The following is a 15,237-nucleotide window of genomic DNA, read 5'->3' as shown; positions in this document are numbered from 1 at the left end:
GATCCTTCGGAGAATACTTGATGTCGTACTATTTCTTTCTAAGCTTGAGTTAGCTATTTTCGGTTCCAGTAATGATACTCTGATAATCCAGAAAACAGTAACATTTGGGCAAAATAAATTTCTTTGTTCATAATGTCAAGAACTATATGGTCTACTCGGATTGACAGTGTCAAACCATTTGCTCTGCATTTACATGCAATGAAGAACACCTTTAAGGAGATCAAATCTCTCAATCCCAAGGGCAGATGCTCGAAATCAGCTTCAATCAATTTAAAAGTACAGTATGAGACAAAATTATTCAGACACATCACGCATATTTTTAAATTTGGCCTTCATACTCTATAGTGTTTCAAATATTATAGTTTAGAATAGTTGTATAATTTCTTTTTTTTAGCATATATTAAAAATATTTAAATCAATTTGGTTTTTGTTTTATTGCTACAACATATTTTATAATAGGGTAAGAAAACTTTTATCGCACACTTAATATGTCAAAGTTTGAACGTGTTCTGTTGCAAACCTTGTGGCTGAAACCTTTTACAATAAATTATGTGGGATGCTACATTTGATGTCGCAAGAGATAATATTGATTGTCTAATGAGCTGCAACCAACATTTTTTTGAAGTGTGGGATATAATTCTACGAGAAGCAAAACAAGTAGCTCAGAATGAGAGCATTTTGTCGGATTTCTCTCTTAACAGACGTTTATCAATCTGAGGCAGAAAAACACTACAAAGAGAATGTATTCTTTACCATTCCAAATACATTTCTGGTCTGGTCTTCAACTGGCAATAAAATGCTCTTAGAAATGAAGACCTTTCCTCTGCTGCCAATCAGTTTTTTGGAAAGATTCTCTAAACACTTTTCAAAAGAATTGTTTGAAAAAGTATTCTTTCTGAAATAGACATATTCCACAAACATCAATGTCGCCTGCAAACCTTACTTTTTGTTGTCAGGAGATGCTTGAACTTGAATTCCTCTCAATTTTTTTACTTTAGCTGTAAATTTGGTTATAGCTGAACGCTATTTCAGTGCGCTAAAGAAGACTAAAATTTTTCACCGTTCAACTAAACCCAGTGATGGGATTCAAAAAATTTAAGAACCGGCTCGGCATGATGATTAAAAAAATCAAAGACCAAAGACAGAATCTGTGACAGAATGTGTGTTTTATTCTAGTAAAAAAAAGATATTTTCCATCAAGAGAAATTTAATAATTGTTTATTGAACATTCCACATTTACGAAAATAAACGAATTATATAAGTATTTATAGTATAGTAGTAAATAACACAAAATGAAAAAGTCTCACTACGCAGCTATGTTTTGCGCATACATCATACATTGCATTTCCACAATGTTGTGTGTAAGAATTGCATCTTGTTATAAAAAGGCAACGTAATATAATGTAGAATAGACTGTATTTAAATTAGGCGAATCTTCATAAAGTTACACATAGATGATGTAAACACAACAAAACTGTATCATTTAATTGGTGCAATAAAATTATAAATTACCCACATTTACGTAACAAATAACAACAATATCAAATCAGACCTTTTCGTTACATTAATGATAAAAGTTCAGAACATTAATTAAAAAAAAACATTATTTTTGTTTACAGTAAGTAAAGTTTGTCGGTTTTTTCAAACTTTAACATGTTAGTAACCGGTTCGCCGAACTCGAAAGTTTTTAAGAACTGGTTAGAACCAGCTCAATCCCACTACTGGATATAAAGCAAATTAAACGGTAAGAAGGTTTTTTTGGCTTCCGGTTTCGGCCGAAACCAAAGCCGAATGTTTCCATTTACTACAATTAGCGGCGACATTTTATCAGGCAACCAAAAAGGTTTGTGCGGTTTTGTGAAGAGCAACCGAAACTCTGTCCAATTGGGCTGAGTATATCTCAGCAGTAATGGTTTGTCCACTTATTAGCAAATCATAGTGAACGATACCTGCTGTAGTCCAACATACACACAGTAAAACCTTTGAAAAAAACGTTGGTGAATGCTGGGTTTAGGAGTCATCGGTACTGGATCGTTACTGGCTGGCCAATGATATGATCTTTTTTGTTGCAGTACATAACCCATTTTTCGTCGCACGTCAACATCCGGTCAAAAAATGGCACTAAATTGTGGCGTGAAACCAATGAAGAACAAATGGTTAAGCGCTGTAGCTTGTTTGTTTCACTCAACTTATAAGGTACCCATTTGCTCAACTTCCAACGTTTTCCAAGTTGGTGCAAATGCAAACAAATAGTTTCATCACTCACATTAAATTTAAAGGCAAGGTCCTGATATGTTTGACTGGAGTCCTGCTCGATTGCCAGCTTGATATCCTCGTTGTTTACGATGGATGGTCTTCCAGATCTTATCGATGATCTTGGTTCATCTTCAAGGTTTTCATTTCCAGAAGAAAATTTTTTAAACCACTTTTGACCCGCCGTTCTGCTATGATACCTTTCCTAAAAGCAGTACATATTTTACGATAAGCTTCTGCAGCTTTGGTTCCAAGTTTAAAGTCATCAAGTAAACAGGCGCGAATCATCGCATCTGGCACAGCTATACTCCACTTAAGACTTTTAAATTTAAAACGCACTAATAAAACTTATAAAACACACTGATTGGATTCTGCTTAAAACAAGCTTTAATTTATATGCAAAATCATATCCCCACCACAACCAGTTTTCTTAATAAATTTCTTAGAAATAGCCAATTAGGATAAACCGCACGAACTTTTTTGGTTGCCTGATAAATTACGTATTATTACCCTAAATAATCATTGCAGGTATTACATAAAGAAAATCCGAAAATGCTTCTGCATATAACACACCTTTTAAAAATATGGCACCATTTTTTTTTATAAATTGATTTCACATGCGTTTTATAATTTATAATTCACTTTAATTAGAAATTGAAAAAATTTAGATTTAAACCGTTTTCATTGAAAGTTATAACAACAATTTAATGATGAGTGGGGACTAATTAGATACAGTTTAATTTCTATTACAAAATTTCAAGTGTTTATGTCGCAAATCTTTCTCCAAAAACCTAAAAAACTCTGAAAATCGAACTTTAAAACAGATACCCTGCAGATGTAAGTTGTAACTTACAGCAATTTGTAATTAAAAACATGGCTCTCAAACCACTTCACAACTAAAGCAGAACTATATTTTAAAAAATCAATTTTTGGGTAACATAACAATATGTTTTTCGCAAATTGGAGTACAAAGTTAGCTGAATAATATTAGTAAGACTAATAAGTTAGTCGACAAATTTTAGTTATGGTTTTTTTAGTTAAGTTAGTTGCAATTTTTAGTTTTGGTCACAACACTAATTTTAGGGAATTGAGATGGCAAATCTTTTAAAAAACTCAGCTAATGTACTTCTGAGCAGTGTTTTGCCATTTGACTTTTTAAAGCCGAATTTTTCGGCAAAATATTTATATTTGTGGACTTGCTTGCTATTTATTTTTTTATTTATTTATTTTATAGCCTATATTTCACTTAATAGTATTTTAAAGTTTTTTAAACTACGAAAATAAAGTAAATGTCTCATTAAATGACAATAAGGTGATTTTTATAAATATTAGACAGACAAGCATATCAATAATATGTGTATAATATATATTTTTTTATTCATAAATTCATTATTCAAAATTGGTTATAAAGATAAGTTTAGCAGTTTTAGTTGAATAACAACTTTAAGCAACGATACAAAATAACATATATGTAGTTTTTCTCTGGAATATTGCAGTTTTGTATGTCTAAATATATAAATTATTTTAAACTTGGTTTTCTTAAAATGACTGATGTTAAAGTTTGTACTTAATTCGTTATTTTTCGTTAAAAACTGAAAAACCAAACATCGATGATAAGTTAGAGGCAACTTTATTTTGTTTTATTTGAATAACACATGCTATAATGAAAAATAGTCAAGAAAACAGTTTTTGCACGGTGTATACAGATATATAATAAAATATACAATAAGTCGGTACCCCCAAATCGAGACTACCAAAACTGCTGCACAAATAGCTAACTATGAGATTGATTCAGTAGGATCAGCTAATGACTTTAAAAATGTCAATGAATTAGTAAAAATTTAATACTATTGCATTTTTTCTTAGGAATTAGTCCTTAGGGACTTTATAATAGAATTGCGACAAACATTGTTTACGTTAAACCTTTTTTATATTCCACAAATTGAATTTGATTAAGTACTCTGCAAAATATGTCAGGTAGCTATTAGTTAGATATGCAGCTCCGTATGTGTAAGAAATAGCATTGAAAAATATGTGTCCTAAAGAGAAAGAACTATTTAAGTGCAATAGAAATGTAGTTGAAAAGCATTCTAAGTGTAAGCGTACAAAATTAGAATAAAGATTATCTAACAACCTTCGTTTTTATTTCCCCTTTTTATAAATACTAAATAAAGAACTATAGTTTTGATGCTCGTTTGCAGGGCTTTTGGATTTTTATACACATTATTTGTAAAGATGCAGAGTACACGACTATACCCCCTTTCTGGATTACCAGTTTCAAAATAGAGAGAACCAAAAATATAAAAACCCAAGTATCTAATGTTTTATAGGCAGTTTACCGTTTTGGATTCCATTCATGTTACGAGGGGATATATAAAATACAAATTTGAATCTCTTTGCGACATTCACTATAAATTTAATTTTCACTGATTTATGTTATAACCGATAAACTTCCGATTTTTTTGTTATTCTCGATCGATATAAACAATAAATGCAAAATTTTTTTCATAAAAAATTGCGAGGTAATCAATAGAAATGATTAAAAAAAGTGCTGCTGTTTTGTCATTTTGTCAACACATTAACCCAAGTTTTTTTTCTTGGAACTTGCACCACTGACTTAAAAGTGCAGAGAATCAAAAGCATTTAGTTGACGAATGATTTCCGTTTATTTGATCAGTTCATGATCTTGCATCTGAGTTCGAAGATTTTCAGTGCATTTTTTCAAAAATTAAAATTTATTCGAATACAATATTCAGCTCAGCATATCAAACCCGACGTAAATGTACTAATATGTTAAGACATTGTAATAATAGGGTAAACTGACCTATATCTGGCCGCGTCCTAATTCTGGCCAATTTTCAGAAGCTCAAAATGCTTTAATATAATAGTTTATTGGTCTGTTATGAAATAAGATATGATATTTTAAGTTTGTAATTTTTAAATGTGTAGTTAAGAAAATATATAGATATGCTGATGCTTTGAAAACATGCTGGAAATATTTGATTAATTTCTTGCGTCCATAAACTTGATGTTTGATATTTTCAAAGTTTTGATAATCACATTCAAACATTATTGCGTTTGTAAATCGCTTGAATTGAAAGTAATATTAAAATGTAATGTTATTAAAACTGTATATGTAATTTTGCTAGTTTTGAATAATGTGTATAAATTCTATTTTATGTGAATTTATATATATAAAATTATATTTTCTACCGAATGTCCTATATCTGGCCAAAGATTATTCCTAATTCTGGCCATAAATAAGTTTATGTTTACGATTTTTTTAAACTATAAAACATTTATAACTTTAAAAATGACTTGACATTTATAACTTCAAAAATGACTTAAACTTAAAAATGACACACTTTCATAGATATGTGTGTGTTTGTTTGTGTAATTTTGAAGACTATGCTATTTAATGTGTATTAATGATCATGTATATAGTTATGCAATTATTATGTTATATGTACATGTGTCAGTTTGTATAGACACAAATGTATATATATTGCATTGTATTATATATATAGCCTATGTAATGTTTAAAAGTAATCCAAACTTAACTTTGTATTCTTTATAAACATAGTATTATTTATAACTATAAATTTTATTTTAAGTAGATTAATAACTTATTTTTATAACATTACAAATACCATTTTATAAATAAAGTTCTGTATATTGGCCTTGATACATGACCATGGTCTTGATTAAATGCTTTTTTGCATAATGATATTTCAATTTTGTTGTATAATGATGAATGTTATAGATACGCATCTACATATATTATGGTTTTGTGCACTTGCAAGAACATTTGTTAAATATTAATAACTGTCTTATAGTTTAATATTTATGTATTTTATAGAACTCTGAATTTTCTTATTAGAATGGAAAAAATTAGGAAAGTTAAAATAAGAAAAAATTTACAAGATTCTACAAAAAAATGAAGAACTGTATAGAAGTAAACGTGGAAAATATTGTTTATGGAATGATGCAGCTATGATATCAGCTATTAAAGCTGTAAAAAATGGATTTTCACAGCGTGCAGCATGTAAGGCTTTTGGTGTTCCAAGATGTTCTCTGCAGGTTAGATTTTCTGGAAAAACAGAATTGGGAGCCAAGCCTAGTCATCCCACCCGTCTAAGTGATGAAGAAAATAAAATAGTTGATTTTGTATGCAATCGTGTAGCATTAGGAATAGGATTTGGTCGATCTCAGTTTTTAAAATATGCTGAAAACTTTGCTGCAAAGCATAATAAATCATTCAAAAATGGAACACCTTCTGAAAAATGGTGGCGTGGGATGTGCAAAAGGCACAAACAGATAACTTTACGTCAACCAGAAGTTACAGCTGCTGTTAGACATCAGTGTATGAATGCTTGTAAAGTTTCAACATACTTTTCTATTCTTAAAAATGTATTAATGGAAAATAATTTAATTAGTAAAATATATGGAATATGGATGAGACTGTAATCCAGTTTGATTATCGCCCTGGGAAAATAATTGCTAAAAAAGGAGTAAAGTACCTACATAGTCGTACATCAGGTAATCGGGAAACAATCACTGTTATAGCTTGTGTCAATGCAATTGGTAACTCTCTTCCACCACATTTTACAGTAAAAGGAAAAACAAATAGGTCACTCAACAGCTTTCAAATTGAAAATGCACCAGAAGGAAGCACATGGAGTGTTTCTGATAGTGGATGGACTAAGCAGGGAATTGCATTTCTCTGGTTTACCAAATCATTTCTTCCAAAAATTGGTTCTGACAGACCTCAATTACTTATTTTAGACGGCCATGACTCACACAACTTTGTAGAGTTATTAGATGTAGCTGTGGTAAACAAAATACATATTTTTGAATTGCCAGCTCACACTTCTAACTGGCTTCAGCCTTGTGATCGATCAGTATTTGGCCCACTCAAGAAAGCTTACAGAAAAGCATGTGAAAATTTGATTAGTAATTTTCCTGGGACACTAGTTTCAAGAGTAAGTTTTTGTGGATTGATGAAGCAGGCTTGGAACGAATCTGTTACCCCAAATAATATAAAATCTGGTTTTCGAGCTTGTGGAATTTATCCATATAATCCAAATATAATTCCACCTGAAGTTTACATGCCTAATTCTTTATACATAGAACCCAGTTATCAAAATAACAAGAATCTGTTGAAAATTTTAGGCGATCTACCTCAAGTATCTAATGACCATTGTGGAACAGCAGAATGCAATATTGATCAATTGAATCAATCAATTGAAGCAGATGTTGACTTTTCTATTTCAACATCTTTAGCAACAAAGCATTCTTTAATATTAAATTTTGACCATACATACGCTAATCCTAATCCATCCCCAGTAAAAATTATAGTTACAGATAATATTAAAACTCAGAATGTTGCCATGAACGAAATAGAAATAACAGCTTCAAGTGTTTATCAAAATTTTCCATTTAAAAATCAATCCCTTCCAGGAGATCCAGATTCTGATATTTTATCATATCCCACTCAAATCATTAAAAAAACGAAAACTGCATTGAAACCAAAGTATTTTTTGCTCAGATCTTAAGAAGCACTAGATAGCAAACATGAAGAAGTTCAAAAAAAAAATAATCAAAGAAAAAAAATAAGAAGAAAATGTTATGTTAAAGAGAAAAAAACAGGAGGAAAAAAACATAAAACTTCCAAACTGTAGGAAAAAAAAAATTAACAAAATATTATTCTTTTGTTTTTATTTTGTTGTTTTTATTTTAACTTGAATATTGGTGTTCCAGTTTCTTGCTTATGTAATGTTTCTTCTTTCAATTTAACTTTTTTCTGTTTAAAAATATGTAATTCAGAAAAGAAATTATGCCTAAATCTAGCCGATGGCCAGAATTAGGTAAGAAGCGGCCAGAATTAAGTCTCAGCGGCCAGAAATAAGTCTTTTAGCTAGCATCTGAAAAACTGATGCTTAAACACATATCAAGTTTGATTTTGTTAAAAATTTTTCTGAATTATACCCATCCCTAAACATTCCTATTTATGTGTAAATTTATTCATTCATGTAACACTAAAGGAATTTTTACTTTTAAACAATAAGAACGATGTGGCCAGATATAGGTCAGTTTACCCTAATAACGAAAATGTTCATTAAACTTTAAACAGTTTTTTTTTTTGTTTTCTAAGAAAAAAAATACGTTTTGCTGTTTTACGAAAAAAAAAGTTCTTTCTTAAAAATTACTGTTTTACTTTTATTTTACACCATTTAAATGCAGAAATTCAGCAAGTTTCGTTGATTGCCATTCTTGTAACAAATAAATGCCATCGCTTAAATTTAAACTGACACACGGTGTTTTACATACACACATACACACAAATTCACGCACGCTTAACTAAATTAATATTCTTATATTTTTACATTTTAACAACGTTCTGACTTCAGATTAAGAAATTAACTTATACAAAAAAATGAAGATAAAAAGAAAAATGTTCATTAAAAAAAAAATTCGAAACTGGCTTAACTTAAGCTATCAAAAGGGGATCTCCTGGATATTGTTCGACAGCATACTCTATTAGTGCAACCGTTATTCTGGCATCCTTGGGACTGTATTTCACATTCCACATCAGGCAAATTGTCACAATAAAAGAACTCGTCCAGTTCTGAGCATGTTTGGACGAGCAAACTAATTCCCTCAGTTGTTAAGTTTATACATCCTGATAAATCCAAATGGCGCAATCCAGGCAGACCACCATGCTTTGCTAGGGCTCTAATTAAAAAAGTAAGATGGCTAGCACATCAATAATAGAAATTGTATAATGAAGCATTTTAGGTTTAAACAAATTATTACCTGAGGCCAACATCAGTAATTTTGTAGCACCCGGATAATCTTAATGTACGCAAATTTCTTGATTGCTCTTTTTCAGCTGCGCTTCTAATACTGCAATTTGTTACTGGACAACTCTTACAAGAAGATCCACAACAATTAGACTTTTTAACTAGCTTTTTACCAAGAGCAGCAGATAACTTCACCAGGACTTTATCAGTAATGTTTTTACAGCCAGAAACATCAAAATGTAATAATTTTTGGCAACCAGACTTGAATAGCCTAGTTTAAACAATAAGTAAAAAATGACAGCAAAAAAAAAATAAAAATTTTAATTTCTTTATTATATCATTACTAGAAAATATATTTTGATTTTTTGAAATTCCTACCCCATTAGTCCCAAATCAGATACAATGGTTTGTGACACATCAACAAATTCAATGTTTTTACATTGTGACAATATCCTGAACAGCTAAATCAACAAAAGTAGAATTTTGCTAAACTTTTTTAAGTTTTTTAAAGTAATAATTTAGTATAGGTCGCCTAGTTAATTTCATTTCAACCTTGACTAAAAACACAAATTTACTCAACTTTTTAAATGCAACCTACCAATCCATTTGTAATGGCTTTGCTGCATTCCAACACTAAACATTTCACTGAACTTCCGATTCGTGGAAGAAGATAGCGAGACAAACCATTTAAAATCTTCTCTTCCCTTCTGTAAAGTTCATCTTCATTATCTTCACTGCCAGATAAACTTTCATAATCATTTTGATATTCAAATGTCATTGAAAAACTATTTTTTTAAATAAACAAAAATCAATGTGAGCTTGTTTAAAATTAAACAGGATCACAAAGTCGAATATTGAAACCATTTAAAATAAAGAAGATAACAGAATCCAAAAGTGAATTTGTTAACAGAAGTCAATATCAAATATTCTATTAACTTATTTAAACTTACTCATTAAAACTTTGCAACTTGTAATTTGGAGCACAATCACAGTTGAACTCATCAGAACCTGACTCTGAGCTGAAGCTCCAATCACCTTTGGCCCAACGAATAGGGTGAAGAATACTCCATAATCTACCGTCAAGTGCTGCTGCATTCCATAATCTTGCCACTTGAGAGCAGCGGCACAAATCTTTTGGACCAAGGTACAAAAATATTTTTGTCAGAATCTCAACTGGCAGTTCTAAAGTAGTCTTGGTTTCTAAAGGTTTTTACAGATGTAAACAGATGTACATATGCAATACATAAACAGATGTAACATATAATGTTACATTTAATAGTAATAAACTGATATTAACCTTAATAATAACAATTACAAAGGTATATTTTTGATATTTACTTTATTTTGTTTAATTGTCTCAGATTTAAAAACTTTTTAATACCTAAATTTTGCCCCACTTCCACTTCCAGTTGTAAATCAATTTTTTCCTAAAAAAAACAAGCATTAAAAAGACTGTACCATAAAACCTCAAAACTGCCTGAATTGGCAAACTGTATAGCAAATAAATATTTAACTCTTTGACCTTTTGGCTTTTATGCAACATTAGCACAATATCTTTAATGTGTCTCAACTCGCCTGGTGAAACATACTTCAGTAGCATTGGTTGCAGCACCTAGAGATCAATACCTTTTTTATTTAACTTAAAGTATTTGGAAGTTCTCAAATGATGACCTTTTAAAGATTGTGAACTTTTTTTACATAAAGGTTCATGTAACTTTCTTGAACAAGAAAATGCACATTAAATCAAAACTTTGAAGTTTAATAACTGAAAATACAGTAAAAAACGAAATACTTGTTGACACATTCATTTCTGCAAATGTGAATTTACTGTACTATTTCAAATGCTTATTGGTTTTGTCTGGATATATTCACTCAAAATTAAAAAGTGGACTAAATATTACTATGCACAAACAATGAAGATGATAAAAAAAAGATAAGTTTCACAATGCCAATAAAAAAAAAATTTAAAATCAGGTGACAATTTTTAAGCCTGTCATCTCCTAATAGACTTTTACAGCCAATTATAGAAGTGATTTGTGCATAAACATCATTTTCTTAAATCATGTGCTTATGAATGATGGGTTTTATAGCTGAAAAATTATGTTATAAAACACAAAATTGGTTTCTAACTTTCAAAATTCAAAGGTAAAGAAAAATTACCTGTTCCTCTTCAATCATATGTGGCATATAATCATCATAGAAAGATTGCAATTGTGCATTCAACTTCGTACCTTGTTGTTGCATGTTCATAGAACTGCCACTTCTTAACTTCTTCTTAGTCTTATTTATTTGATTTAAAATATCAGCAATGTGACTATGAGCATGCAAATGAACAAGAAGCTTTTTTAAAGCTTCTCCTTGCAGCCTTCGTTTTAGAATATGCATGATGTACTTATTCTCTATTTCTTCATGCTGCTTCAACTCTGTAAATGCATGAGAGAGGTCAGCTAACAGATCCGAAAAGGCTTCGCTACTAGAAAAATCTGTAGATTCAATCTGCAACAAAAAAAATTTAGTTAAAATACAATTTAAAAAAAATAAATTAAAACTATCATTTAAAAATTTAAAACTAAATTAAATATGGCATGTAATAAAAGCAAAGTTTTTTAAAAAACATTAAAACAAAGATGAATGTAATTAATCATATATATTATCTTAAGATGGGTGTTTTTCTCATTAGGTAATAATAACAAAAAGTATTAAGACCAAAATCAAAATCCAACTTTCATTCCAAAGTGTAATATCATTTCAAGGTGTAATATCATAAAATCAATCTTGACAATTAGCGTGAAACAAATCTTGATGAATGAATGTGAATCAATTGAACTTTAATTTAATAACGCATAAGAAACAAAATTTGATGGTGCAATTACTTTTTCTGCTTCAATAAAAAAAATTAGGAATAAAATAGTTTAAAGTTAACTAAACTTAATACAAACTTATTCAAGAGTATATTTTTTAATCAAAGTTTCAAGGCTTGAATATTGTGAGTAATGGTTGTCTTAAACATTTTCACAGTAACACAAGGACAAAGCATTGTCCTTGTTCAATTTGTATATTTTTATCATTTCAAAGCTAAATCTAATATTCTTTAAAAATTTTGTAGTAAATTTGAATATTAGAAGATATAAGCCGAAAAGTTGCCTTTAAATTTTCAAAATATAAATGAATTTAAATAGCTTGCAGAAAAACAATTTTTAAAATATTTGTATTTATAATATATTATAATCTAACAATCTTAGAATTATCAGTGCATTAATTTATCATGATAACAAGATTTCACCTGAAAGAATGATTTGATTTAAATGGCCGCTACAATTAAAACTTAAGAATCCTAATGTAAAACTTTTATCTTTCATTTTTAAATAGTAGCATTTAATCTCAAACTAAAGAAACATTTTTTAAAAATTCCAAAATGCAATATTTAACAACAACCACTTTACTTTTAGTAAAATTAAATATCTGGTTAAAAATGTGGTTAAATATTTTCCCAAAACTTAACAATAACTAGACAAATTTTTACAACATTCATACAAAAAGACTTTTAAAACAAAATTTTGATTCTGAAGAAAAGGCTGTAAAAAAAAAGTATACAAAAAAACTAACGTCATCAATTTACAAATGAAATTCATACCTTTTTTTAAAAACTTTTTATAAAAAGTAAAGCCAACTTCATTTTTTTATTTTAGTAACATATATTGCAAATATGTTAGTTATATATAAAGTATTTTTTTTCCTTTTTTACATATATATAAATAATATTTAAAATATTGGCCTATTTTATGTTGTTAAAATATAGGAGCAACTAAAACTTAAGAAACTAAAAACTTGACAGGAAAATAAAATCTTAATCACATTTGCTAAAGAAAAAAAGTTGCATAATTATTATATGGTATTTTCCTTTAAATTTATAATGTCTTATAATTCTTTATAATTTATAGCATAAAAAACAAACAAAAAATTTTGTTGTACTAATACCTGGAAAATGTTTTCAAAATATAGTGAATATCTTTAGGATAAAGTAAGATAATATATTTTCTTAACTGCTGTACTAGTTTAATTAAAATTGTGTTTTATTAGAGTAATTGCATTTTTTCAGAGAATTACTATTTGCAGAGACTGTTGTTTTTATTCTTCTTTAAATTTTAAAAATATTTATAAGATTTTGGCCCTGTAAAAAAATTGACTACATATTCAAAATTTATAAATAATCTTATATATAAACATAAATTTTCTTATATGTAAATATAAATATAAATATTTTTATACATACATACATACATACATACATACATACATACATACATACATACATACATACATACATACATACATACATACATACATACATACATACATACATACATACATACATACATACATACATACATACATACATACATACATACATACATACATACATACATACATACATACATATTTATGATAACGTTAACATATAAGAAAAACTATCTACCTGTTTTACTAACTGCTTTAATATATGCTTCATTCTGCAATGAGGAACTGTGAAGACATCGAATTCTTCAATGCAACTTGACTTACTTTCAGTCGCCATTTTGCACAGTTTAACACAGTTTTGTTTTCAAATATACAAAATTTGATTTTCTACAACTTAGTGCGCTCCCCCTCTTAACAGAGTGCAATAAAATTTTCCGTTTATGAAACAAATCGCATATTGATAACATTTCGTCGCGTTGGTTTGACAAGGTTCTAACTGACATTTTTGCCAAAATTGATTTTATCATTTTATTAGACTATTTAAATCATGATGAACAAAATAAACTGAAATTTACAATTACATAGCGCATAACAAGCAAACTGCTAAAGTGCCAAAGTTCTATCTGCAACTTAATTTAACTAATATTTAGTATGACAAGGTTCTAACTAATAATAACTGCATAATCTCTTGCTGGTTTTTATTAATTATTATGATGGAGAACTTTATACCCATCAAAAATCATATAAAAAATAAGTCTGAAAATCAACAAAAAGTGTTCTAATTTGATACCGATGTAGAATAAAATACCATTAAAGGTATTATTTGAAAATTAAAAAAAAATCTTTTTTATAACGTTACTCAAATTGACACCATGTGCCAATGTGACAGGTCCTTTCACATTACGAAACAAAATACTGGTTTCGATTAGCATAGAAATAACTGTTATAATTCAAAATAAAAGGGGATTTTTGAGCTAAAGTATTTTTTTTTTTTTTTTAAAGTAATGATGTTTTTGCATTAATAAATTTACAAACTTACCGCAGTCAATGTAAGTACAATTCGCCGCGCCATTCACTTACGGTAAGTCGATCTAACTATATTTTGCAGTACCTACCCCAAAAATTAAGTCAATACTTCTTCATTTTTTTGGAAGGAGTAGTGTTTGATTTCAAAAGCAGTTACGATAGTGACGAATTTGTTGCTCCAACCAGTGAAAGCGGCGAAGGCTGTTGTGAATTAAGTACACGGTTAGTAACCTAATATAACTTTTTTGTTTGACTTTGGCCACGCATTTACATATTAAAATAACTATATTTATAAGCTTCGGAAAAGTTGTTTAAAAAGATTTTTCTTTTTAACATGTTCAAACAGGAAGAAGAGGGTTTTTAATTTGACCAGAACTGCACAAGATTCTAAAGGAAATATAGTAGAAGAAGCTTCTGGAAACAATGCCAATGTTTATGTAGCACAGGCTGAAAGTAATTTTAAGATAGACATGAATGTGCAACCTACGAATGATGCTGAATTAGTGACTAACAAGTAAGCGAAAAATGTAGTGTTCCCCCTCGATCGTCCTCTAAATCATAAATATTTAAAAATATATTTATGGTTTGTTTTTATCATAAAAGTTTCATCTAAAAAGTGATTTTGATATTAAAGTCTACTATTATATACAAAGTGAACCATTTTTAACCACTTAAGAATGATTCAATTAGTATATAATAATATACTAGAGATATTATTATCAACTAAGTAATATTACTCTTCTAGGGATCACGTTCAACAAACGATTAAAAAAAAAGTCCGAAAACGAATATCTAAACCTGAAACCTGGGGATGTAATAAAAGAAAAAAGGCATACCAAGCTGGTAAAAATTATACAAGTCGAAGAGAAAAACAAGTACCGAATAAGATCATTCAAACAAAAAAAAACTGTCTGGC

General features: G+C 29.0%; 2 protein-coding genes and 2 pseudogenes across 2 annotated transcripts; 2 read left to right on the top strand and 2 right to left on the bottom strand.

Annotated features, from left to right (window-relative positions):
• The window catches only part of LOC149885439 (uncharacterized), a 175,183-nt pseudogene that overhangs the window by 53,624 nt on the left and 106,322 nt on the right, over positions 1-15,237 (bottom strand).
• On the top strand, positions 550-7,808 carry LOC149885444 (uncharacterized; annotated as a pseudogene).
• On the bottom strand, positions 8,426-13,726 carry LOC145195017 (F-box/LRR-repeat protein 5-like). The gene is made up of 9 exons (XM_090095917.1): positions 13,534-13,726; positions 11,217-11,552; positions 10,579-10,668; positions 10,438-10,483; positions 10,007-10,256; positions 9,655-9,841; positions 9,435-9,517; positions 9,070-9,327; positions 8,426-8,988 (listed from the first exon to the last, which is right to left on the bottom strand). Exons 1-9 carry the CDS (start codon positions 13,630-13,632, stop codon positions 8,739-8,741), a joined length of 1,599 nt encoding a protein of 532 aa, XP_089952043.1. The 5' UTR covers positions 13,633-13,726; the 3' UTR covers positions 8,426-8,738.
• On the top strand, positions 13,947-14,839 carry LOC145187729 (uncharacterized). The gene is made up of 3 exons (XM_090096048.1): positions 13,947-13,954; positions 14,340-14,543; positions 14,668-14,839. The coding sequence occupies exons 1-3, from the start codon at positions 13,947-13,949 to the stop codon at positions 14,837-14,839; spliced, it is 384 nt and encodes a 127-aa protein (XP_089952174.1).

This window comes from Hydra viridissima, unplaced genomic scaffold (assembly GCF_058129835.1).
Source record: "Hydra viridissima isolate aposymbiotic clone 2 unplaced genomic scaffold, HvirCarnegie_v1 scaffold_8, whole genome shotgun sequence".
NCBI lineage: Eukaryota > Metazoa > Cnidaria > Hydrozoa > Anthoathecata > Hydridae > Hydra > Hydra viridissima.
This window is presented reverse-complemented; position numbering and strand designations above follow the sequence as displayed.